The sequence below is a fragment of the Serinus canaria genome, chromosome 14 (assembly GCF_022539315.1).
Source record: "Serinus canaria isolate serCan28SL12 chromosome 14, serCan2020, whole genome shotgun sequence".
NCBI lineage: Eukaryota > Metazoa > Chordata > Aves > Passeriformes > Fringillidae > Serinus > Serinus canaria.
In genome coordinates, this window is record NC_066328.1 from 12020403 (window position 1) to 12039922 (window position 19520).

Genomic DNA, 19520 nt, shown 5'->3' on the forward strand with positions numbered 1-19520 from the left:
GTTTCCAATCCCTGCATCCTGAGCCATAGCTACATACCTCATTTCCTACCAGTTGCACATTGAGAGACAGCATTTGGCTAAGCACAGACCTTCTGCACACACAGCAAAAGCTCTCTGTTCCACCAAATAAGAACCAGAAAAAACACAAGTCACTCCTGCTACAAATCAGTGTCCTTGCCTATTTGTGTTTGCCTACATAAAGGAACTACTGAGGTAGAGAAGGTCAGGGAAAAAAGTTAACTTTGTAAACCAAGCAGCAAACTCAGTCCTAAAAATACTTTTTCTTTTCAGCATTTACTGTATCTCTGCTGGCAGGCACCCAACCACCTTTTTGTTAAGCCATGGTTCTGAATGCCATCTTTGCCCCACTGAGGCTCAAATTTGAGGCACCTCTCACCTCACCAACCACTTCAGTCTAAATTAGGAGCAACAAGCCCCAAATACATCAGTGCTTCAGCTGGAAGCCACTGAGGTGCAGGCACATGCTTTAAGCGGAACAGGATACACAAAGAAGTCAAAATACTGCATTTATAATGGAAAGGGAAATTCAAACTTTTTTTGTGGCTGTTTCCATTCACATACCCTTCAAAGAGGCTACTATTTACAGCCATCATTAAGAGAAAAAAATTATATATAAACTGTTGATAACATATATAAAAATAGGTATGCTAGATTTAGGAATACAGACCCAAGAGCAAGTTTTAAAAATGATAACTCAAACTGCACACTGCTACTGCCACAGTTCTATCACTTGGAGAGGAGAAGAAGCCTCAAGAGTGCAACATTTAAAGCAAAATAATCCAATAATCTGGGGACTTCTGTTATTCCATTTTATCAGTTATTTCCACCTAAAGGTGAAGGCAGGAGAAAGGTTCTGAAGGTGGTTCTGATGCATACATGCACACTTCTGACCAGAATGCTGTTTTCCCTGAGCTCCAAAAATTTTGTTTCCCACTGTATGCCAGCTCCTCTGTTTCAAACACAGCCTCAAATTCCCAGTGACTGCCATGCTCCTGTGTGACAGCTGGAGCTGCAGAGCCCCATGCCAGAGCCAGTCCCAGCACTCACCAGCACTGAGCACTGCATTCTCCTCAACCACTTTGGAGACATAAGCATCAGGGTTGATACAGAAGTCACTGGAGCCCTGGATGGATGGAAGACAAAAGGAATATCAAACACATCAGCATCAAGGAGCAGTTGGGCCAGGTTAACATCAGGGAACCTTCTGTTCTGGGGGTGTTTCAGATGCTGAGGTCTCTCATCTCCATCCCCAGCAGCACTGCTTTACACAGCCACAGCAGTGCTGGACTCTGAGCCACCACACCTTGGAGAAGGAGCAGCTCTGCACTTCTCCCAGATGGAAATGGCCAGGACAGTTCCTGAGATCAGGAGATGCTACAACAGGCACAGCACAGCATTAACCTGGTGTCTGCTAAACCTGCAGCAAAGGGTGACAGGGGTTTGGATGTCAGCCACTCACCACAGCAACAGCCAGCTCCAGGCCCAGGGATCCCCAGCTGACAATCAGGGCAAACACCCCAAGCAAGCACACCCTGTGGGAGACAGACAGATGGCAGATGTAGCAGCTCTGATTCCAAGCAGTTCCTTTCACAAGATGCATTATTTGGAGTCCAAAGCAATTGCCAAACCCAGGAAATTATCAGCCACTGACTGTATGTTCAGAAAAACAATCCTATTTCAGATGTCATGGACAGCAGCCACCAGAGCAGTTCAGATCCAGCTGTTGGTTACTGCATTGCCTGCCCTAGAGCTGCAGGGGAAGGGAGAAGTAGGAAAGTATTGTCCTGCTTCTAGCAGGGAAACCAAAGGCACAAAGCCTCAGAGGTGGCTGTAGGGGAGGCAGATTGGCAGGAGGTTCACTACAGTCCCATCACTTTCCCTGTTCCCATTCTAGACTTCATTTTCCAAGTCCAAAGACACCCAAAGAAAAATATGCTAAATAAAGAAAACCCCACAAAACCCTACTGATGGAAAACTGGAGGAATCTCCCCTGTGCCAACAATAAATGAGGTTGTTGGGTGCAAGCACTGCTTGGGTACAGATGGTGGGAGGGAACACAGCCCCTGTTAGGACCCCTTGGCTCCGAGCTGCTGCACCTGAACAGCACCCAAGCATCCCACACAGCTCCAGGAGGGAAAGTCACCTGCAGGCAAACAGCTTGGAGCTGCAGTTCGGGTGCCCCCCACTGCCATGTGAGTCCCTCTCTGCAGATTTGAAGCTCTGTTCTGACAGCTGGACCTCATTACTGGCAGAAATCCTGGGAGGTGTCTGCTGCCAAGCAGCCACAAGGCAGAGGGATGGCAGAGCAGGGCTCTCAGTGACATTCAGGAGCACACACTCATGGAAAGGCTTTTGCACTTCCCAGCCAGCACATTAACTCCTCACCCTTGCTGTCAGTGTGAGTGGTAGAGATATTTAGGCTATAATGCTCCTCAACTCCCTCAGGTACAGGGCTACAGACTAATAAGCAGTTTTATTTTATCTGTTTCTATCTTCAAAGTAAAGAGACACTGGCTTGCTCTCTTAGGGATGCTTTTTCCCTCAAGCTTTGAAACATAAGTAGATCCCTTCCCACCCACACCCTGAACAATACAAAAACCTGTTCATAACCAAGACATTCTTTATTCAAACCCAGTACAACCATCTCTGTGAGGAAGGGACCTCTTTTTTCTGCTACATTTGTCTCACTGAATACCAGAGCTTTAAAATAGTAAACCTATGGGTCTCCATTAAAAAAAAATAAATTAAGCAAGCTATCCCTCAGTTTACTAACTTATTTTAATTCCAAATAATCTCTATTCTGTGAATGGGTCTATGCCTCATCTTGCAGAAGTAAGGGAGTTTCACCAGACTGACATCTGTGCTGCACTCTGAAATGAGACACCAAAGACTTGGTTATGCCTTTTCCAAATGGATGCAAAAATTATCAGCCATGGATCAGCAAGGTTCTGTGGGTTTATGACATGAGGACAACACAGCTTGCTGCCTCCAGCTGAGCATGTTAATCAATAAGACACATTTGTTATTTCACTTTAAATGAAGATGACTGGGTCAGTAACTGATTGCTTGGCTAAAAGATCTAAAACTGGCATTTCACCATCTTGCCTGGCTGGGATACACTTGTTTCTTTATGCCATGTGCTCCCTTTAGGGAATGCCTCAATATGAACTTCTGGCTAATAGGGAATGAGATTCTAATTTTAGCCCTGGGTCTGCCATCTGTGCACACACTTGGACTTTTGTCTGTATAACCTGCTAGGTATGAAATCATCTGGTAAATAATAAATCTGGATACACATTCCAATTATTAATGGCACCACCACGAACCAGGAGAAACCCTTGGCCATGTCAGTGATCAAACTGTCACTGTGTTTATGATACCAGGCTCTTGGCCAAATATGCCAAGCTACAAGATAAGGAGAGGAAGAGTTTTTTCCTGTAATGGGGCATTTTCAGTGCTTTTGAGAAACAGACATGCATTAACATTGCAGTGCCATGGCAACAAGACTCCTTCTCATCACTGTGCAAACCATGGCTTGTTCTCAGTTTAATGTTTCCTCAGGTGTGACAGCCCCAGGTAACAAGAGCAGACAGAGACACAGAAGGCAATGCTGCAGGTTGTATAGACACCTGCAATGCTTATCATCAATTAACAAAAGCCTTCCCAACTGCAGAGAATTAAGGGGAGGTTTTTAAAGCCTGTAATTTTAAGGAATTATTATCTCCCAGCAAATGGAGGTTTCCAATGCCATCCAGGGGAAAGCAGACAGCCTGGATGGGCTCCTCACCTCTGATTTTATAGCTCAAGAACCTTCCTGTGAACATCTCTTGTGTGAAGCCCTATTTCCACACAGCTACATTCTACAGTGTCTCTCTACTCAGAGGAAATGTAAGATGTTCAGTTTCAGATGTCCTTGATATCAGTTGACAACAGGTAGAGGTTCCCACTAGCTGGCACTCTCATTCAGCTGACTTTCCTCATGGCCTGTCCCCAGATCAAGACTTACCCCATAAGAATGGCCCTGGAGTTTCTAATGAGCCCAAAGAGCACCAGCAAACATATCAGGACATTGAAGAGGAGCAGGCCCAGGTATCCCAGCCACCTGCAGCAAACAAAAACACAGTCTGCAAAGGAAAGCTGGTGTGTAAAAGGACAGATCAAGAAGCAGCTGTGACTTCTAGGGAAAGCACAGTCCTTCTCTTCCCCAAAACTACCTCCAAAGATTAATCTTCAGAGAGCTCTGGGTATTTGTGGGATTGGAAGTTGAGGCAGGTCAAAGCATTTTCACAACATGCTCAGCACAAACAGTTGTTGAGAAATGACACTGCTAGTTTTTTCTAGTGTGATGTTATATGCACTGGTCACCATCAGAGGAAAAAAAGCCATTGCAGCTTCTTGAACTTCCTAGATATTGTTAGGAAATGCTTCAGTTATTTATTCCACATGTTTGGATAGAGGTTTTCTTTTGTGGAGTACAACTGATGCAACATCTTATTTAATATGTTTAATAAAAAGGAATGTTAGGCTGTGGAATTAACTTACAGAACTAGTGCCATTTTCTACTCCATCTAATGCATTCCTTATGCACTTATTAGGACAGAGAAGAAGCTATACCTGGGGCTGTTTTTTTCCCCAGGGCCAGAACACAAACTACAGATTTTGTATGTTGAGAATAAATTTCTCATCAGTTGGTAATAAAGACACTTAAGGAAAAAAAGCTGTGCATTTTGATTTAAACTGAATGCAGTCCTGCTGTATGAAACAAATCAGCTCTGTGGGCCAAGAGCACCTGCAGCAATAAACAGAGCCTTTGGCTCAGCCATCCAGAACATTCACATAATTTTTGCAGAACAGGCCAAAGCAGATGTTCCAAGCACTACAGTACAGCATGCTACACACCTGTACCAGTCATAGAGGTCAATCTGAATTGCCAGCTCCTCCAGAGACAGCTCATCATTCTTCCAGAAGGGGATCTCAGTTGTTTGCCTGACCAGATTATCCAAGAGACTTTGCAGTTTCTGGACAATTTGCAGGTAGTCTGTCTGCTTCTTGAACATCTCCTCCAGGACGAGCAAGTTCGGTTCCACTGTTTGGTTCAGGGCCACTGCAGTGTCCAGTACCTACAGGATGGGAAAGAAAAAGGGGGATAAACAAATTAAAAAAAATATCAAAGTACGGGAAGCCAAGGAAGTAAAAGGGAATTCATTCTTCCTAGCAAGTCATGGACTCCTTCCAGATTACCAGTCCTCTGTCTTAAGAAGCTCAGACTGCTTACCCCTCAAAAGCAACTTAAAAGCATCTGTGAGGGAGATTGTTTGCAATGATGGCACCTCAGCTGAGCCTGAACACGTGCACACACTTTACATCAGGGCTGCAGTATGATACCATGAGATCAGAGACAGCACAGGAACAACCAATGGTGCTCAAATGCCACATTTTACTAAGATTTGTCTGCTTTGGCCTGCCTCCTCTCCTGGGTGTGGAAGAGAGCTGATCACAAGCTGTTTTCAAGCCTAGCAAAGACAAGACTTCCCTTCACAAGCCGCGCTTGCTTTGTTATTTTTAGACGAGCGGAAGAAATCACCCCTCCACTAATGGAAATTTCAGCACAATCTCCGAGCCCAGACACGGAGAGAAAACAGGAAGAGACTCAAGCACAGGCAGATTCAGGAGGAGAGGTGCTGGGTGAGGCTGCTGGCTGCCTCAGGCCCGTTTTTGGGGTGCTCACCCTGTCCTGCACGCCGGCCACGGTGCGGTTGGCATGGCGCAGCGAGTACGTCACCCGGTGGATGCCGTCGCTGGTCTCCCCATTCCCGTAGAAGCCCACAGCAATCCCAGCACTGCAGAGGAAGAAAAACACCAAAAGGCAGAGGTAAAGCTGAAAGGCAAGTGGGTAACACAGGGCTGATGGCTGCAGGGTCACACCAGCACTTCCCACCAAAGGGAAGGTGCTCCCCAAGGCCATGCTGCTGCTCAGTTTGCCCCTGTGAGCAGTCACAGCCAGCAGCTCCCCGTGCAGCACCCACAGGGCCAGGAGCAGAACACAACAAGCACATTTCATTGATGGTAAAATAATGAAAATCTGTTAGAGAACTGCTGGGAGCTCAGAACCAGAAATCCAGCCAGTGGCTCCTGCTGCCATTGCTGTGCTAGAGGCCTTCACTGGACATGAAATTTTGTTACTTTTTTTTAAAGAAGGACACAAAGAGCTTGCTTTGACTGCTTGCCCATGGTGGTGGTTCCTCCAGATACATTTTCCATGCCCTCTTCTCTAGCCTGTGAAATATCTGTGAACATTATCTTGATTTATCTTCCCATTAGAAACATTTGTGTCACACTGATTTAGAGTACTGGGAAGGGAGGCATAATAACTTACTGGGACAAAAGGCTTATTTATTTTTAAAGCAAGCAAATTTCAAGCTTGCAGACACAATTCAACTCCAGCTGCTTAGCAAATTACCACCTATCAGCTGATTTTCTATAATTGTCCACACATATCAGTCTGCCCCAATTATGAAGTAAACCATATTAGCTTAAGCCTCACTTAAAGGAGGAAGATCCTGTAAATGAGTTGCAACCAGAGGATTATCTCATGCAAGTCAGCAATACCTCTTCTATGAAGAGATCACTGCAGGAACTCACAGTTCCTCTTACCAAGCCCATATTTCCTAATAATAGAGGAGGAAAGAACTTGTGAAGGGATCACACAACTAAACTCAGGGCAAACAAACCTTACCAAGACAGTTTTTCTGTTCCCATGTTATATTTAGCTGGAGAGCACCCAGGACCTTTTCTAGGAAGGTTCTTGAAACACCAAGGTTGTGTTTGTGGCAGTGCAGAGGAAGGAGGTGGTGATGATCGTGTTGTAAATCTAAACTTATTCTGGATGAAACATTTAGTTCCTTCACAACACCTTTGGGTACTGTTCCTGCTCTTGCTCCTCTCCTGCAGGAAGACACACCCATTCCTTCTTGCCTGGGTTCTGCTTCAAAAGAGTGAGCAGAACAATGCAGTTCACCTGGTCACATTTCTCCTCATATGTGACAAGACATAGAAGCAAAGATCATGATCTGGAAGCAGAACCACTAGGAAAATCTGTGTCAGCCTCATGCTTTTTCCAGCAATTGAATCTCCATAAATTATAGAGAGCTTGGCCCATAAAAACCAAGGAGTCTTCTAGGGACAAGCCTTCATAAGCAGGAAGAGAGGCAGCAGCTCTGTAACTGGTTAGCATTAATAAAAGAAATGGGCCTCTTTCTTTGGGAGCACCATTCCTCAAACATTTTCCTGATGCAAATTATGCTGATAACTAAAGAGAGAAAAGCCCTCTGCATTCCTCTGGTTGCAGCTATTATCAGAGCTTGATAACACATGCCTGGGGTGCACGGGGGTGGAAGGGATAAAAAAAACACACTCCCCCCTCCCCCTGAAGCACAGAGATTACAGATGCACAGCTATGCCCAGGATAAGGCAACTCAGCACCCCATCACAGAAATTACAAAACCGTGGCTTGGATTTCTCCTTGTCTTATCAGAGCAAAGAAATTCACACAGACCCTTTCAGCCTCCCGAGCTGCAGAAAACCTTAACAGTTGTTGCTACCATAGGCACCAAATAAATTCCAGAACATTCTGGACATTGAATAGGCAGATCTGACCCCTTTAATTAGCGAGCAATTTCTATTCAGCCTGTTTACAGCTACTAGAAGCTTATTCTTTCAGCAAAGACTTGGTAAGTGCCCAAAACCTGCTGCTTGGCTCTCAGTATTCCCAGCACAGTAGCACAGTTTTGGTGGGAAAGGCTCAGAAACAGCACTCTGAAATAGCAACAGAATCCTTGGGGATGCTGCTCAGAGCAGCCAGTTACTCACAGGTACCAGGATGAAGTGCTGGCAGTACAAACAAGTGACTCTAAACTCGTTGCCCTGTTAGAGGCAGATCTACCCTGGCAGTTTTCCATAGGCTTCCCATCCTGCCCAGTGAAAACCACAGCTCCCACTGCCCTGACCCTCCAGGCACAGCCACTGCCCATGAAAGAAAACCCCACAGCACAACCAGTGGGATAAAAGCCATTCAATCCAAGTAATGAACTCCTCCAGCCGTGAGACTCACACATTCACTGCAAATTACACATGAAGTGTTAATTATTCCATTCCTGCCCTGCAAAAGCCAGCTCTGCATTCCCACCCCGAGCTGGCAAGGACCACTTACACAGCCAGTCCTTCCCTCAGGAGCAGTTTGGTGGCTTTTCCCCTTCCTATCAGGGTAGAGAGGGAAGGAACCCACCCCACAAGCCTGGGCTGGGGCAGCTGTGCCTGAGGAGGGGGCAGAGCTGAAGGGCAGCCAGGGGGGAACTGCTGCTGCTGAGCTTTGTTTGCATTTGGCTTCATCTAAATCCAATAGTTGCTGCAAATCCCTGCCCACACACACTGATATGACTTGCTATTGTTTAAAGCAGATTTAAGGATTTACACTAGTTTTTAACTACCTTTTATATGATTAAAGGGAAACAGAGGGGCTCCTTCTAGTTAAGAGCATTCTTTTAAAATAAAAATAGATCAACTCATCTTAACCCAGCAGCATAAGTCCTGGAGGTCATGAGAAATCACAAGGTTTCTTGCACGAACCCCAGAAGGCACAGTGGCCTAAGATACAGCAGATCCCTCTCCCAGCACAGGATGACAAAATCATCACCCAATGGAGGCATTTCTGTCACACAGCCTGGATGCAAGGACAGCATTCCTGAGTGACACAGCTCTTCTCCACCCTGGCACCCTCTGGAAGGCACTCCAACACATTTTCAGTGCTTCTATAGGAAAGTCATGTCTACTTCTGCCAGTCTTGCTTCTGTTGCACTCCCCTTTGAGTGCACACACCACCCTCCCCTCCCAAATCCATACTGTCCCATCCTGAATAATTCCTCCTCCCAAATCCATACTGTCCCATCCTGAATAATTCCTCCTCCCAAATCCATACTGTCCCATCCCCAGTTCCCCCTCCCAAACCTACCTTGGTCAGTCTCTTGTCCCTTTCACTACCACCACCTCTCCTCTGCTTTCCCTCTCACTCATATTTTGGAATAAAATATTTAAAAATCAATCTATCACAGTCTTACAGGCCATATAAAAAGTTGCTCCTGCTATTCAACACTGCACTTAAAAAGCCACTTGGCTACTCAACAGTTTTGGTAAGTTTTAAGAAACCAACTTATTTAAGTCAAGAAAACATTGCACTTGGAGCTTAAAGCCATCACAGACTTCACTGGGGGCACAGAACTCCTCAAGCTCTTCAAAGTTGTACAAGTGAGATGGAAGAGGTGCACACCAGGATTTTTGTCCTTTCCTCCAGATCCAACAGTGGGATCTAACCTCCTGCAGACTGTACACACACTTCAGCATCACTTTTCAGCAAGACTCCAGAAATTCAAGTCTGGACAGCAGCTGTCCCATTGTTTGTATGCAAGAATCACCTGCACTTTGGACACCTAGGTGAAGAACCAGAAAAATAAAAAAGGGAGTGTAATTCTGAATTTGATTGCAATGTGACCTGCAAAAAAAAAAAAAAAAAAAAGCCAAAAAAAAAACAAACCCAAAAAAATGTTTTCTGCATTTACAAATTATGAACATCAGAGCATTAATCTGACACAGAGAGGATCTCTGTGCTTTCTAGTGATGAGATCCTCCTGCTGTAACACCCCCCCACACACTGTGACCCTCTGGGTACCCAGACAGCACTCTGCAAAGATGAGCACTAGCCATTCACATCACATCCTTAGAAATGAATAATCTAACTACACCAAGTCATCTTTAATTACAGGAACTTCATAAGAAGAGCCCTTTTTAGACTTCAGGCTCTCAGGAGGAATGTTAATTTGTCTGCCTAATTACCACCTTGCACTTTCACACCAGGGGAAAGTGCTATTACTGGCACTTGATAAAACAAGTTTTTACCATTTATTTGCACCCATTTCTTCCTGATGCCCTCTCCACAAAGCTTTCTCCCCACCTTTGGAGCTGAGGTCCCTTATGGGAGAATTAGGGTCACCTAAGCTGTGGGTGAGATGGTTTATAGGACAACTCCCCCTACACAGAAACCAATCAAATCTGGTGAGGACTAGAACTGAAGCATTAATGGAAAAATCTAGGCTAAGCATTCCTGCAGCTTTGTGGCCAGAGCAACTGGGAAGACTCAATAGAGACATTTTGTTGGAAGCTCCTGTTCACCAGCTCTGCCTCTGAATGCTGGCTCAGCATCCTCCCTGCTGTGAGTCATTAGGAAGCAGCCAAGCCCACAGCAGCACTCACAGCACAAGCAGCCCCCTGGCACTGAGGGAACCCAGAGAACCATGTTCTAGCACAGCTGGACTCCACCAGAGCTAACAGCTCTCAGCTGGGAGGACAGGAATCCCCTTCCAAGGACTCAGAGCAAACCTGCTGCTGGTTGGAACCTCTCTCTGCTTCAGCATCCAACCAGAGCCACAGAACTGCCTCTCAGGGCAGCAGAGGGTCAGAACAGCCTCAGAGGGTCAGAACAGCCTCATACCCCATCAGGACAGCTGCTCTGGGTCTTCTGGTGTGTGTGACACACAGCTGGGACAGGCAGGATCTCTCCAGAGGGCTCATCTTTAATCAGTGTTAGCAGGAAGTCCCAGGCAGACACCAACAGCTGGAGTGGGATTGTTGGGAGCTGTGTCTGCATTCCCAGGCACAGACTGAGCACAGAGCACCAACAGACCCTGGTTTGAGGGCACTGTGGCATCCAGCTGCTGCAGAGAGGCAGAAAACCAACCTCAGCCCTGCAGGAGAGCAGCAGCACTTGGACAGCACCTTCCTCACCGTGGTGGTACCAACCTGCTCTTGCTCAAGCACGCTGATTTCAGAGAGGAAATTAAGCAACTAATTAAAAAAGCCAAGAAAAATGATCATCCAACAGGTTCAGATAGAACCTTATGTTATGAACCTTGGTTTTATGGTTCTGCTTTTAATACTTGCAGAAACAAATTGAACACCAAGGATGAGAACAAGTGGTTCAGATTTTGAGGAAGCCTAAGCAGCTTTCCAGCTTGTGGGTTTGACAGAGTCACATCAAGTTTACCAGAATTTATATGCTGCCCTTCCAATGTTAAATTACCTCACACATGCTCTGGAGAAGTGCAGAATACCTCCTTCTCACCCTTTCCACAACCAAAAACAAACACAACTACCACAGGGCAGCAGCTGCCTGGGTCACATTTGCTGCATAACAATAGCTAACAAGGGCCTGTAGCAGCAGCACAACTATAAATAGCATCAGCAGAGCTTCTGTAAGAAAGGGTTAGGACCACAGCTCTCTCAGTGGATTGGAATGGATGCAGCTGAAGTTCTTAAGATCACAAAAATAAAGGTGAATAAGGCTGAGATTTCTTCATTACAAGCTGCTCTGTGGTTTGCCTTTCCACCCCAGGCAATCAGCAAAGCATGGAAGAGTTCCTTGCAGCAGTCCTGGCTGGTACACAAGGTCTCCTCCTCAGCCCCTGCTTCTGCAGGCAAATCCACCCCCAGCTGCTAAACTCACAGAGTGTCTGCTCTGCCCTGTCTGCTCCAGCACTGCAAGCTTTGCTGCTCTCTGAAGTGAGTGCCTCGAGAGAGCAAACACAGAAATCCAGTCTGGCTCCTGAGCAGCTGAGCCTGGCCTTCAGGGAGCCCCTCACCTGCAGAGGGATCAGCAGCACACCCAGCACCTAGCTGCAGGCTAGTGCCCAAAGGGAGCCACAAGGCACTGCCAAACACAACCACCTCATTGCTCCCTCCTCTCTGACCAGGGGATAGCTCCCAGACTGCCAGACCCACAGAGGGGCAGCTGAGACCACCTGGAGTCCTGGGCAAGAGGAGATGATGCTTGGAGTTGGAAAGAAAAGCAAATTAGAAAGTGCTTGATCCAGGGCACACATCCAGAGGACTCATCTGCCCAAGCCAAAACAAGATCAGAGGCTCCTTCCTTCCTTCCATACACATCCCTGCTTTCAGATGCCCCATCCCCACTTTCTAGGAAATTATCTCCTTTTAAATTCTCCTGCACCCATTCTCCACTAAGTACTGATTTTTTTTCCTTGGTTTTCAGCAATCCTTCTTTCCACCTCACCTCCAAAAGCTTCTATTGCTCAGTGATAACACCAAACCCTGCTGACCCTGGCACCACTAGCAGCAGCCCCTGGAGATGGAACACAAGTGCAGATAACAAATGCAGCAGTGTCTTACACAGCCTACAAACATTCCTTCCAGTCAAACACCAATCCTTTCAAACCCAAAAGAATCAGCTGTGACTCTTTCTTCCTAATCTACTCTCCCACACATAGTGATCATTTCTGGACACCAGGTTCTGAGAAATCTGCATTTAGACCTGATAAATGTTTCAGCTGTAACCATCCTGTTTAAGTGATAAGCTCCCAAGGACAGAGGGTCCTTGATTTATCACTTGAAAAGTATCAAAGAGCAGGACATTAACTATTCCTTTTCACATTGCTCAAACCACCAGGCAGCTCTGCAAGCAGCAGAAAGGAAGGAAATATATTACAGACATTTAAAAACATACATACATCAAATGAAAGAAAGAGGGATTCTTGCCAATATTCACCAAGTAGAGGCAGAACATTTTGATGCCTTGTGAAGGCTGACCTAGAATGCAGGAATGTGCTCCTTGTTGATGGAGTGACAAAACTATCCTTTGTCTCCTCAAAAAGGAGAAAAAGCCCAGAAGTTTCTTCTTTTGATTAGGCAAAAAGACACTTCATAGGACCTAAGGGACTTTACCTCAAACTTAAGGATAGCCAATTAGATAGAAGCTAAAAAGTCCTGCTTGAGCAATTTACTAGAAAAAGAAGAGAACAAAGAAACTAATTGCTTTTGTGAGGTGTTTTATCAGGCAAGCCTCAAATTTCTGGCTGTGTATGATTAGAACATAGAGGTGGGTTAATAACCTTTTGACACAACAATAACTTACAGAACTCTTTCACTAGAACACAGGCTAGAAGGAGTTAAAGAATAAAGTAGGGATTTATTACAAAGCCTCAGTGGATCCACCTTGGGCAGCACAAGGAGCTGTAGCCCAGCCAGGGCTGCACCCAAGATGAACCAAAATGGTCACAAAATCAATGACTGGTCATGGGGTCTCACATTTTAATAAGGTCCATTTGCATATTGGAGTTAATTGTCCAACTATAGCTTTAGGTAATGAAGTCCCATCCTTCTTGTTTTTCTCTCTTTAGTTCACATTGTGCTCCTGGGCTGAGATTTGGCTCATTTGTCCTTGGTCCCCAGCTGGAGCAGGAATTGTTTTGTCTCCCTGCTCTGTGCAGAGAGCTCACCATCCCCTGATGTGAACCCAGCCCCACACACAACAGCAGCAGAGAACCTGGAAACCACAAGAGCCAAAGCCCAAGGCCCCATCTGGAGCGTGAGGCCGCGGCTGGGGCCCAGGGCTGGGGAGGGCCGTACCTGCAGACGAGGGTGGCGATGATGACGCACCAGGCCGTGCAGCAGCAGTCGGCGTTCACGTGCTCCTCACTCTTGCGGTGGCGGCAGCACAGCCAGAAGGAGTAGAACAGGAGGAAGAGCAGGTCCAGAGCCAGGCAGGACAGAGCAATGCCACCCAACAGCAGCAGGGCCTGCAGGAACAGACATGGGCCTGTAGTGTTTGTAGGGATCCCCGCGGCAGGGAGGAATGATGAGGAGGACTCCATCTTATCAGGAGGTTAATTAATGACTTAATTATGCTGTATAATTCTCTATATATTACACTATGTACATTACATCTTAACTGAATCTGCCAGGCATGTAACCCTGCACACACTGCACAGAATCTCGTGGCTGTCACTTGACAGTCCCAACACACACACACACACACCTGGCCCTGACAGGCCAAGGAAACAAACTCCATCCCTGTGGATAAACAATCTCCATATTCATTCTACTTTTGCCCCAACACAGGCACAAATGAGGTAAGAACTGTTTTGATCATTCTCTGAGGTTCAGAGAATGTGAATCCCACAAATATTCTTGGGAAGATTGCCTTGCTTTTCTCTGTGAGGAGAAATGTGGTGACACATACCTACCAATAAGTCATTTTGGGTGCTTGGCACATTGTTAAAATACAAAGAGGTGATTTTTTTGTCTCACTTGTTCCCCTCTGTCCATCCCACTCAACCAAACCATGTTCTGTACCTCAGCAGTAAATAGCTGAGCCATTTTGTCTGTCCCAGTCTGCAAACAGCCTCAGTTAATCAGAGGGTTTCCTCTTTACTACTGATCACAGGTCAGCAGATTTAGAGAACAAAAATAATAAAAAAAAAAAAAATAGTGCAGCCAGCTGCCTCTATCTGTACAGTTTTTTAATCTTCATGAATAAATATGCAGGCTTATTCATTAGAAATCCAAGTGCATGAGTGGGTTTGAAAGGGGGTGGAATTTATTATACATGCATGAGATTAATTTTTTTTTAAAAATCAATCGCCATGCAATGCTTCTGTTCAAGGTAGACCTAGAATAAATGCTAAACCCCTCCATATACCATCCACATATATAGGTACAACAAACTTGGATGCTAGAGACATACTTGGAGCAGTCACAAGTTGAGTTAGTGGGAATTATATCTATTTCTAGTCATGTTCCTGGGAGGAAAGGGAAGTTGTAAGTGTTTAACTCCCCTCCAACTTATTTTTGTTTGAAAAATCCGGCCTAAAATCCAAAAATGCAAACCAATTCTGTTAAATAAAATCAAATTTAAAAAAAAATCCATCCCAACACCATATCTAGCCACATTTTCCCACCTGCATGAATCAAGCAAAAGGATGCAATTTTATCCATAAGGTTTTTTTGATAAATCCTTGTTACTGGTGACAAATGCCAACTTACTAGAAATAATTTAAATATCTGGAAAGAGCCCAAGTCCCTTGCTGCTGCCCCAGGATTGGGAATTCAGACATAGATCTGTATCAGCTAACCTAGAACAAAGGCTTGGGTTTTCAAACCAGTATCTGTCTTCCTCCCCATGCAGAAATTCCTTAAAGAACATTGATATGCTTCCTCCTGATTGAAACAATAACTTCCTTCTGATCAAAAGGAGTACAACAAAGAATGCTGAGATTAAAGTAAAGAACTTTCACAACTGCAGACTGTTTCTAACGGGGTCTGGTAGGAACTTGCTCTTTGTAGGCTTTTCTTTCCCCCTTTCCCCCTGCTCTGCTCCATAGGTACTCCCTGCTGGGTGATTATCCTGGCAAACAAGCCACACAAGGTCCTTCCCAGCCAAGAAACACCAGGCACACACAACGAGGGGCACACCAGCAAAACCCAAGTGCTGCCCCACAGATACTCCAAGCAGCCCCTTGCTCTTGGCTTTCCCAGCTTTACAAACCCTTTCCCATCCTTTACAAACCCATCCTTACAAACCCTCCCCGAGCCCACCGAGCTGGGGCAGGGGGAGCTCCCAGGTGCTGCTTTCCCAAACCCAGGAGCAGGAACTCAGCCCTGCTGTGCAAAGTGAGCTCTGGGACCTCTCCCAGCCAGCAGTGGGGGTGGCTGGAAGGGAACAAGCCCAATCCCCCTTTCCCATGCTTTCTCCAGATGGTGTGAGCTCTGCTGGAGCTGCTGAGCAGAAAGGGGCCTCCGAGAGGGGAGCTGCACTCACAGCCCCACGCTCCCCCCACTTCTGAAGCCTTGCCACAAACGAGCACTCCATGCTAATTTAACCAACACACTTGGCATACCAAAGCTCCTCAGGGGTATTCTTTATTTTTTAAACATGTCAGGCTGCTGTAAGGCAAAGCTTTCCTGCCCCGCTCGCCTGCATTTCTTTCTTCACACCCTCAGCCCTCCTGCACATGCTAAAAGGCATTAGGGCTGGGAAGACAAACTCAGCTGAAAACATCCTCCCAGCAACCCTTCTATCAGCAAAAAATCCACACTGCAGCTCCAGATGTAGGGGAACCGCCCCCATTGAAAGGAAATAAAAGGAAATACTTCAAAAAAAAACTTAAAAAAGGAAAAATGGATATCAGACTGCCAGCTAGCAAGCAACCTGAAGTCCTTGCTTTGAAGGGACACTTAATACATGCTTTAAATTTGCATCTGGCCAAAAGGACTTGGCTGGCCACTATACCACAATCTGCATCCAATTTTCCAGAGAATATTTGTTTTCCATTAATGGATATGTGCCATGACAAGTGAAATCATCCAGCAGAGCAGTTATTAATCTTTCTGACTGATGAGTCAGTTTAGGACCCAGGGACTGGCAGGCAGTGAAAGCCTGGTCACAACCAAAGATATTCCTCTGCCTGCTTGTCAGGATTAAATGACAGTATTTAAAAAGGGGGGGTTGAGGCTGGATAAACCCTGAGACACTCTATCCTGCACCAGTAAATCTGGGACTCGGTTATCCAAGGCCACATTATCCCAAGTAAATGTAAAATTATGCACTGGGCCTTTTGCCACAAAAGAGCATCAATTTGTCTTCGAACATTTGCTGAGCTATCAGAACCTTTATAGCAAATGATGCATGAACTGCCCTTCCAGGAAAATGGAGACAACTTGGAGGAACAGCATTTTACCACTGCACTGACACTAATGGCAGAAGTGGAGACAGAGCAGTCCCTGAAAATGAGAGTAAATCCAAGTGGTATCCCCAGACTGGCAGGAGAGGAAGCTACAGTGTCAGGAAGCACTTTCAAAATAAAAGCTGCACACAGGGAAGGAACCACAGGAGCACTGCTGGCTTGGAGAGGCACCACAGAACCTGAAAGCCCTTGGAGCTGGGCAGGGATGGTGCTGCAATGTTAGCAGCCTTCCCAGCTCCAGTGGGGCTGCCAGGATTTGTGGTATTTACCACCTGCAGGGGAGTATGAAGCCAAGAAAAGGGCAGAAAACATCTAGAGCCTCGTGGAGAGAAAGGGGGAACACAAAGCACAGCAAAAACGTTCTCCACAAATCCACCCAGGGGCTGGTCAGCTCTCCCATGGGGGATGGTGTTGGCATCATTCCTAAGGACTTGCATGCAGATCAACCTTCAGTCTGATCAATCCTTGCTCTCCAAGACCCTGCCTTATGTTCCTGGGGATCAAATAAACCAAGATACAGCCCTGCCTGCTGGATGAAAATTCCCCACATGAAACAGCCACTTTCAGCTTGCAGATTCCAAAGGGTGATCCACACTGTAAGTTATCCAAATATATCTGTGGATGTGGTCCTGCAAGGCTAATTTTAGCTGCTGAAACTGCACTTAAGGGAGTTATATTTCATCCCACCCAACAGATGAAGTCACAAAGGAAGGAGATCTACATAAGAACACAAGAAAAGGGATGTACAAGATGTATTTATTTCCTTATAAAGAGGGAAGGCCTAAATAAAGCCACAAGGCACCACAGTGCAGGAGGTAAACCCTGGGTTGCATTCACGTTAAATGTCAAGGTTTACCACTGGATTAAATGTTGTTTGCTCATCACCTGACTTTACAGAGAAGTGTTGGCTTAGTGACTCTTCTTCACCTGACCATGTCCCCTCTGCCATGGAGGTTATTTGGCACAAAATGTCCTGGCAGCAGAAGAGGTTTAAGAAGTGAATTTTGAATACACAAGGGCTCAAAACAATCCAGGTGTTTATCAGGTACAAGTTTTACCAATCTCAATTTATCCAACTTCCAATTACCACATTCTTTAAACCTTAACTGCAGTAACAGCAGCACAGAATAGTGAGAAGCTCTTCACATGGAATAGATGATTGTTGTTTTACTGCCAGTTGGAAAGTCTACCAAAACTCCTAAAGAAACTTGAGAGCAAAGCTGAAGCCTTCATGTGGTTCCTGAGAAGCGTTGAAGATTCATTTTTAATTTTCCATCAATGATTTTAAAACTTTGTAATTTCAGCCCACAGAAAAAAAAAAAAAGAGCTACAGCTTTTGAGCACCTCAAGAACACAGCTGTCTTAATCACTGCCAGATTGAGAATGGTTTACCTTAAAGTCAGCTTTTGCCAAAAGAAAGCTTTCCATTGAATCTGCAGCTAGTATTCTCTCTGTATTTCCATGCAGTGACTTGAGATAGTGATAATAAAACAGAGAGAAGAGGTTACAGGAGTGTGGGAAGAGAAAAACGTTCACCCAGAAGAACAAATGAAGCAACCTGGGCTGCTGCCAAAGGAGCACTCATCTCTATTTATTGCATGAAGGACGGAAGTCATCTTAGCAAGAAAAGAAACTGCTGTGGGATAGTGGCATGCCTACACTACTTCCTACACTGCTTTTTTTTTTTCCTTCCAGACTCCAGGACATCTCTCTAAAAAGTTTATGTACTCACAGATGATAAGCAGTTATCTTCTACCAAGCTAACTGGTTTTTTAAATACTTTTTTTTTTGAATGCTGGCAACACGAGGAACACCCTGACCTCCTCATCAGCTTGTTCTGAACATGCTGTGTGTTCAGACTTGATTTCAGTACTTAAAAAAATGCTGTAGGAGGTGTTTGTTGAGTGTCTGGGGATGTCACTGATGCCACAGCCCCTCCAGAAGGGTGGGGAACACGGCCAGCCACAGACTGGCCATTGGAAGGTGGGGGTGGATGTGGAGAGCACTGCTGATGTCAGCACCAAAGCATCCCTCTCTCCTCACAGGGACAGGCCTTCCCAGGCCAATTACTGCACCCAGCACTGCAGGAGCAAAGCTGGGCAGGAAATGTGCTCTGAAGGGGCTTTTCCCACGGTGCTGAGATGAATTTTCTTCCATGAGGGATCCCTGTGCAACAGAGAAGAGCACCATGGAAACAGAACAGGTTCAATTGTCTCATCCCTTCTGCAGACATCTCCCACACTGGTAAGGGAGTGCAGGCTACAGAGATATTTAGGGCAAGTCCACACTGGAGCAGGCAATATAGGCCAACACTTTGCCTTTAGCTTTTTTTGGCTATTGGCTTTCCTCTCCAGAAAGCAGGAAATGCCAAGGATTGTCTCATGCTTTTTATTTTTTCTTTTTTTTTTTTTAACACCTTAAGACAATACAGCATTGGAATACAAACAGATCTGCAGCTGAAACCTGTGTTAGCACAACTCCATCACTCAATTCCATTTCCCAGTGGTGAAATGAGCAGGCCAGTTTCCCCAACACTGCAAAGCTCTCTACACAGGCATGGGCATTATATAGTTAATTGGTATTAGAGCTGTGAACTAAAGCCACTTCAGTTACAAATGAGTGTTCACACAGGGTTTTAATGTAGTTTAACTAGAATGGCCTTAATTCAGTGTAGTTTAGTTCACTTTAGTGCATTTAAAGTGGTTTAACTAATCTGTTTTGAATTTATTCCTCCAGTTAATTCCGATGAATTCCTCAAGTGTAAGCAACAACTAAGAACAAGGCTAGGCTGATTAAAGATTCATCATCATTTCCTCCATACTAACATTGTGACCTCTTATTTCATAATTAAAGACTTTCAACTCCTCTGCCTTTATATTTGGTCCAATTCAGAGGCCAGCAGTGTGGAGGCCA

The 19520-nt window shown here is 45.5% G+C and overlaps 1 protein-coding gene across 3 annotated transcripts in view; it reads right to left on the bottom strand.

Moving 5' to 3' along the window:
• TTYH3 (tweety family member 3) overlaps nucleotides 1-19520 on the bottom strand; it is a 75667-nt gene that overhangs the window by 24348 nt on the left and 31799 nt on the right. For all 3 annotated transcript variants that reach the window (XM_050980005.1, XM_050980003.1, XM_050980004.1), the window contains exons 2-7: nucleotides 13492-13661; nucleotides 5750-5861; nucleotides 4921-5141; nucleotides 4028-4123; nucleotides 1481-1553; nucleotides 1069-1144 (exon numbers count right to left, since the gene is read on the bottom strand). In XM_050980005.1, coding sequence (XP_050835962.1) covers nucleotides 1069-1144; nucleotides 1481-1553; nucleotides 4028-4123; nucleotides 4921-5141; nucleotides 5750-5861; nucleotides 13492-13661 — 748 coding nt within the window. The remainder of the gene's footprint in view (nucleotides 1-1068; nucleotides 1145-1480; nucleotides 1554-4027; nucleotides 4124-4920; nucleotides 5142-5749; nucleotides 5862-13491; nucleotides 13662-19520) is intronic.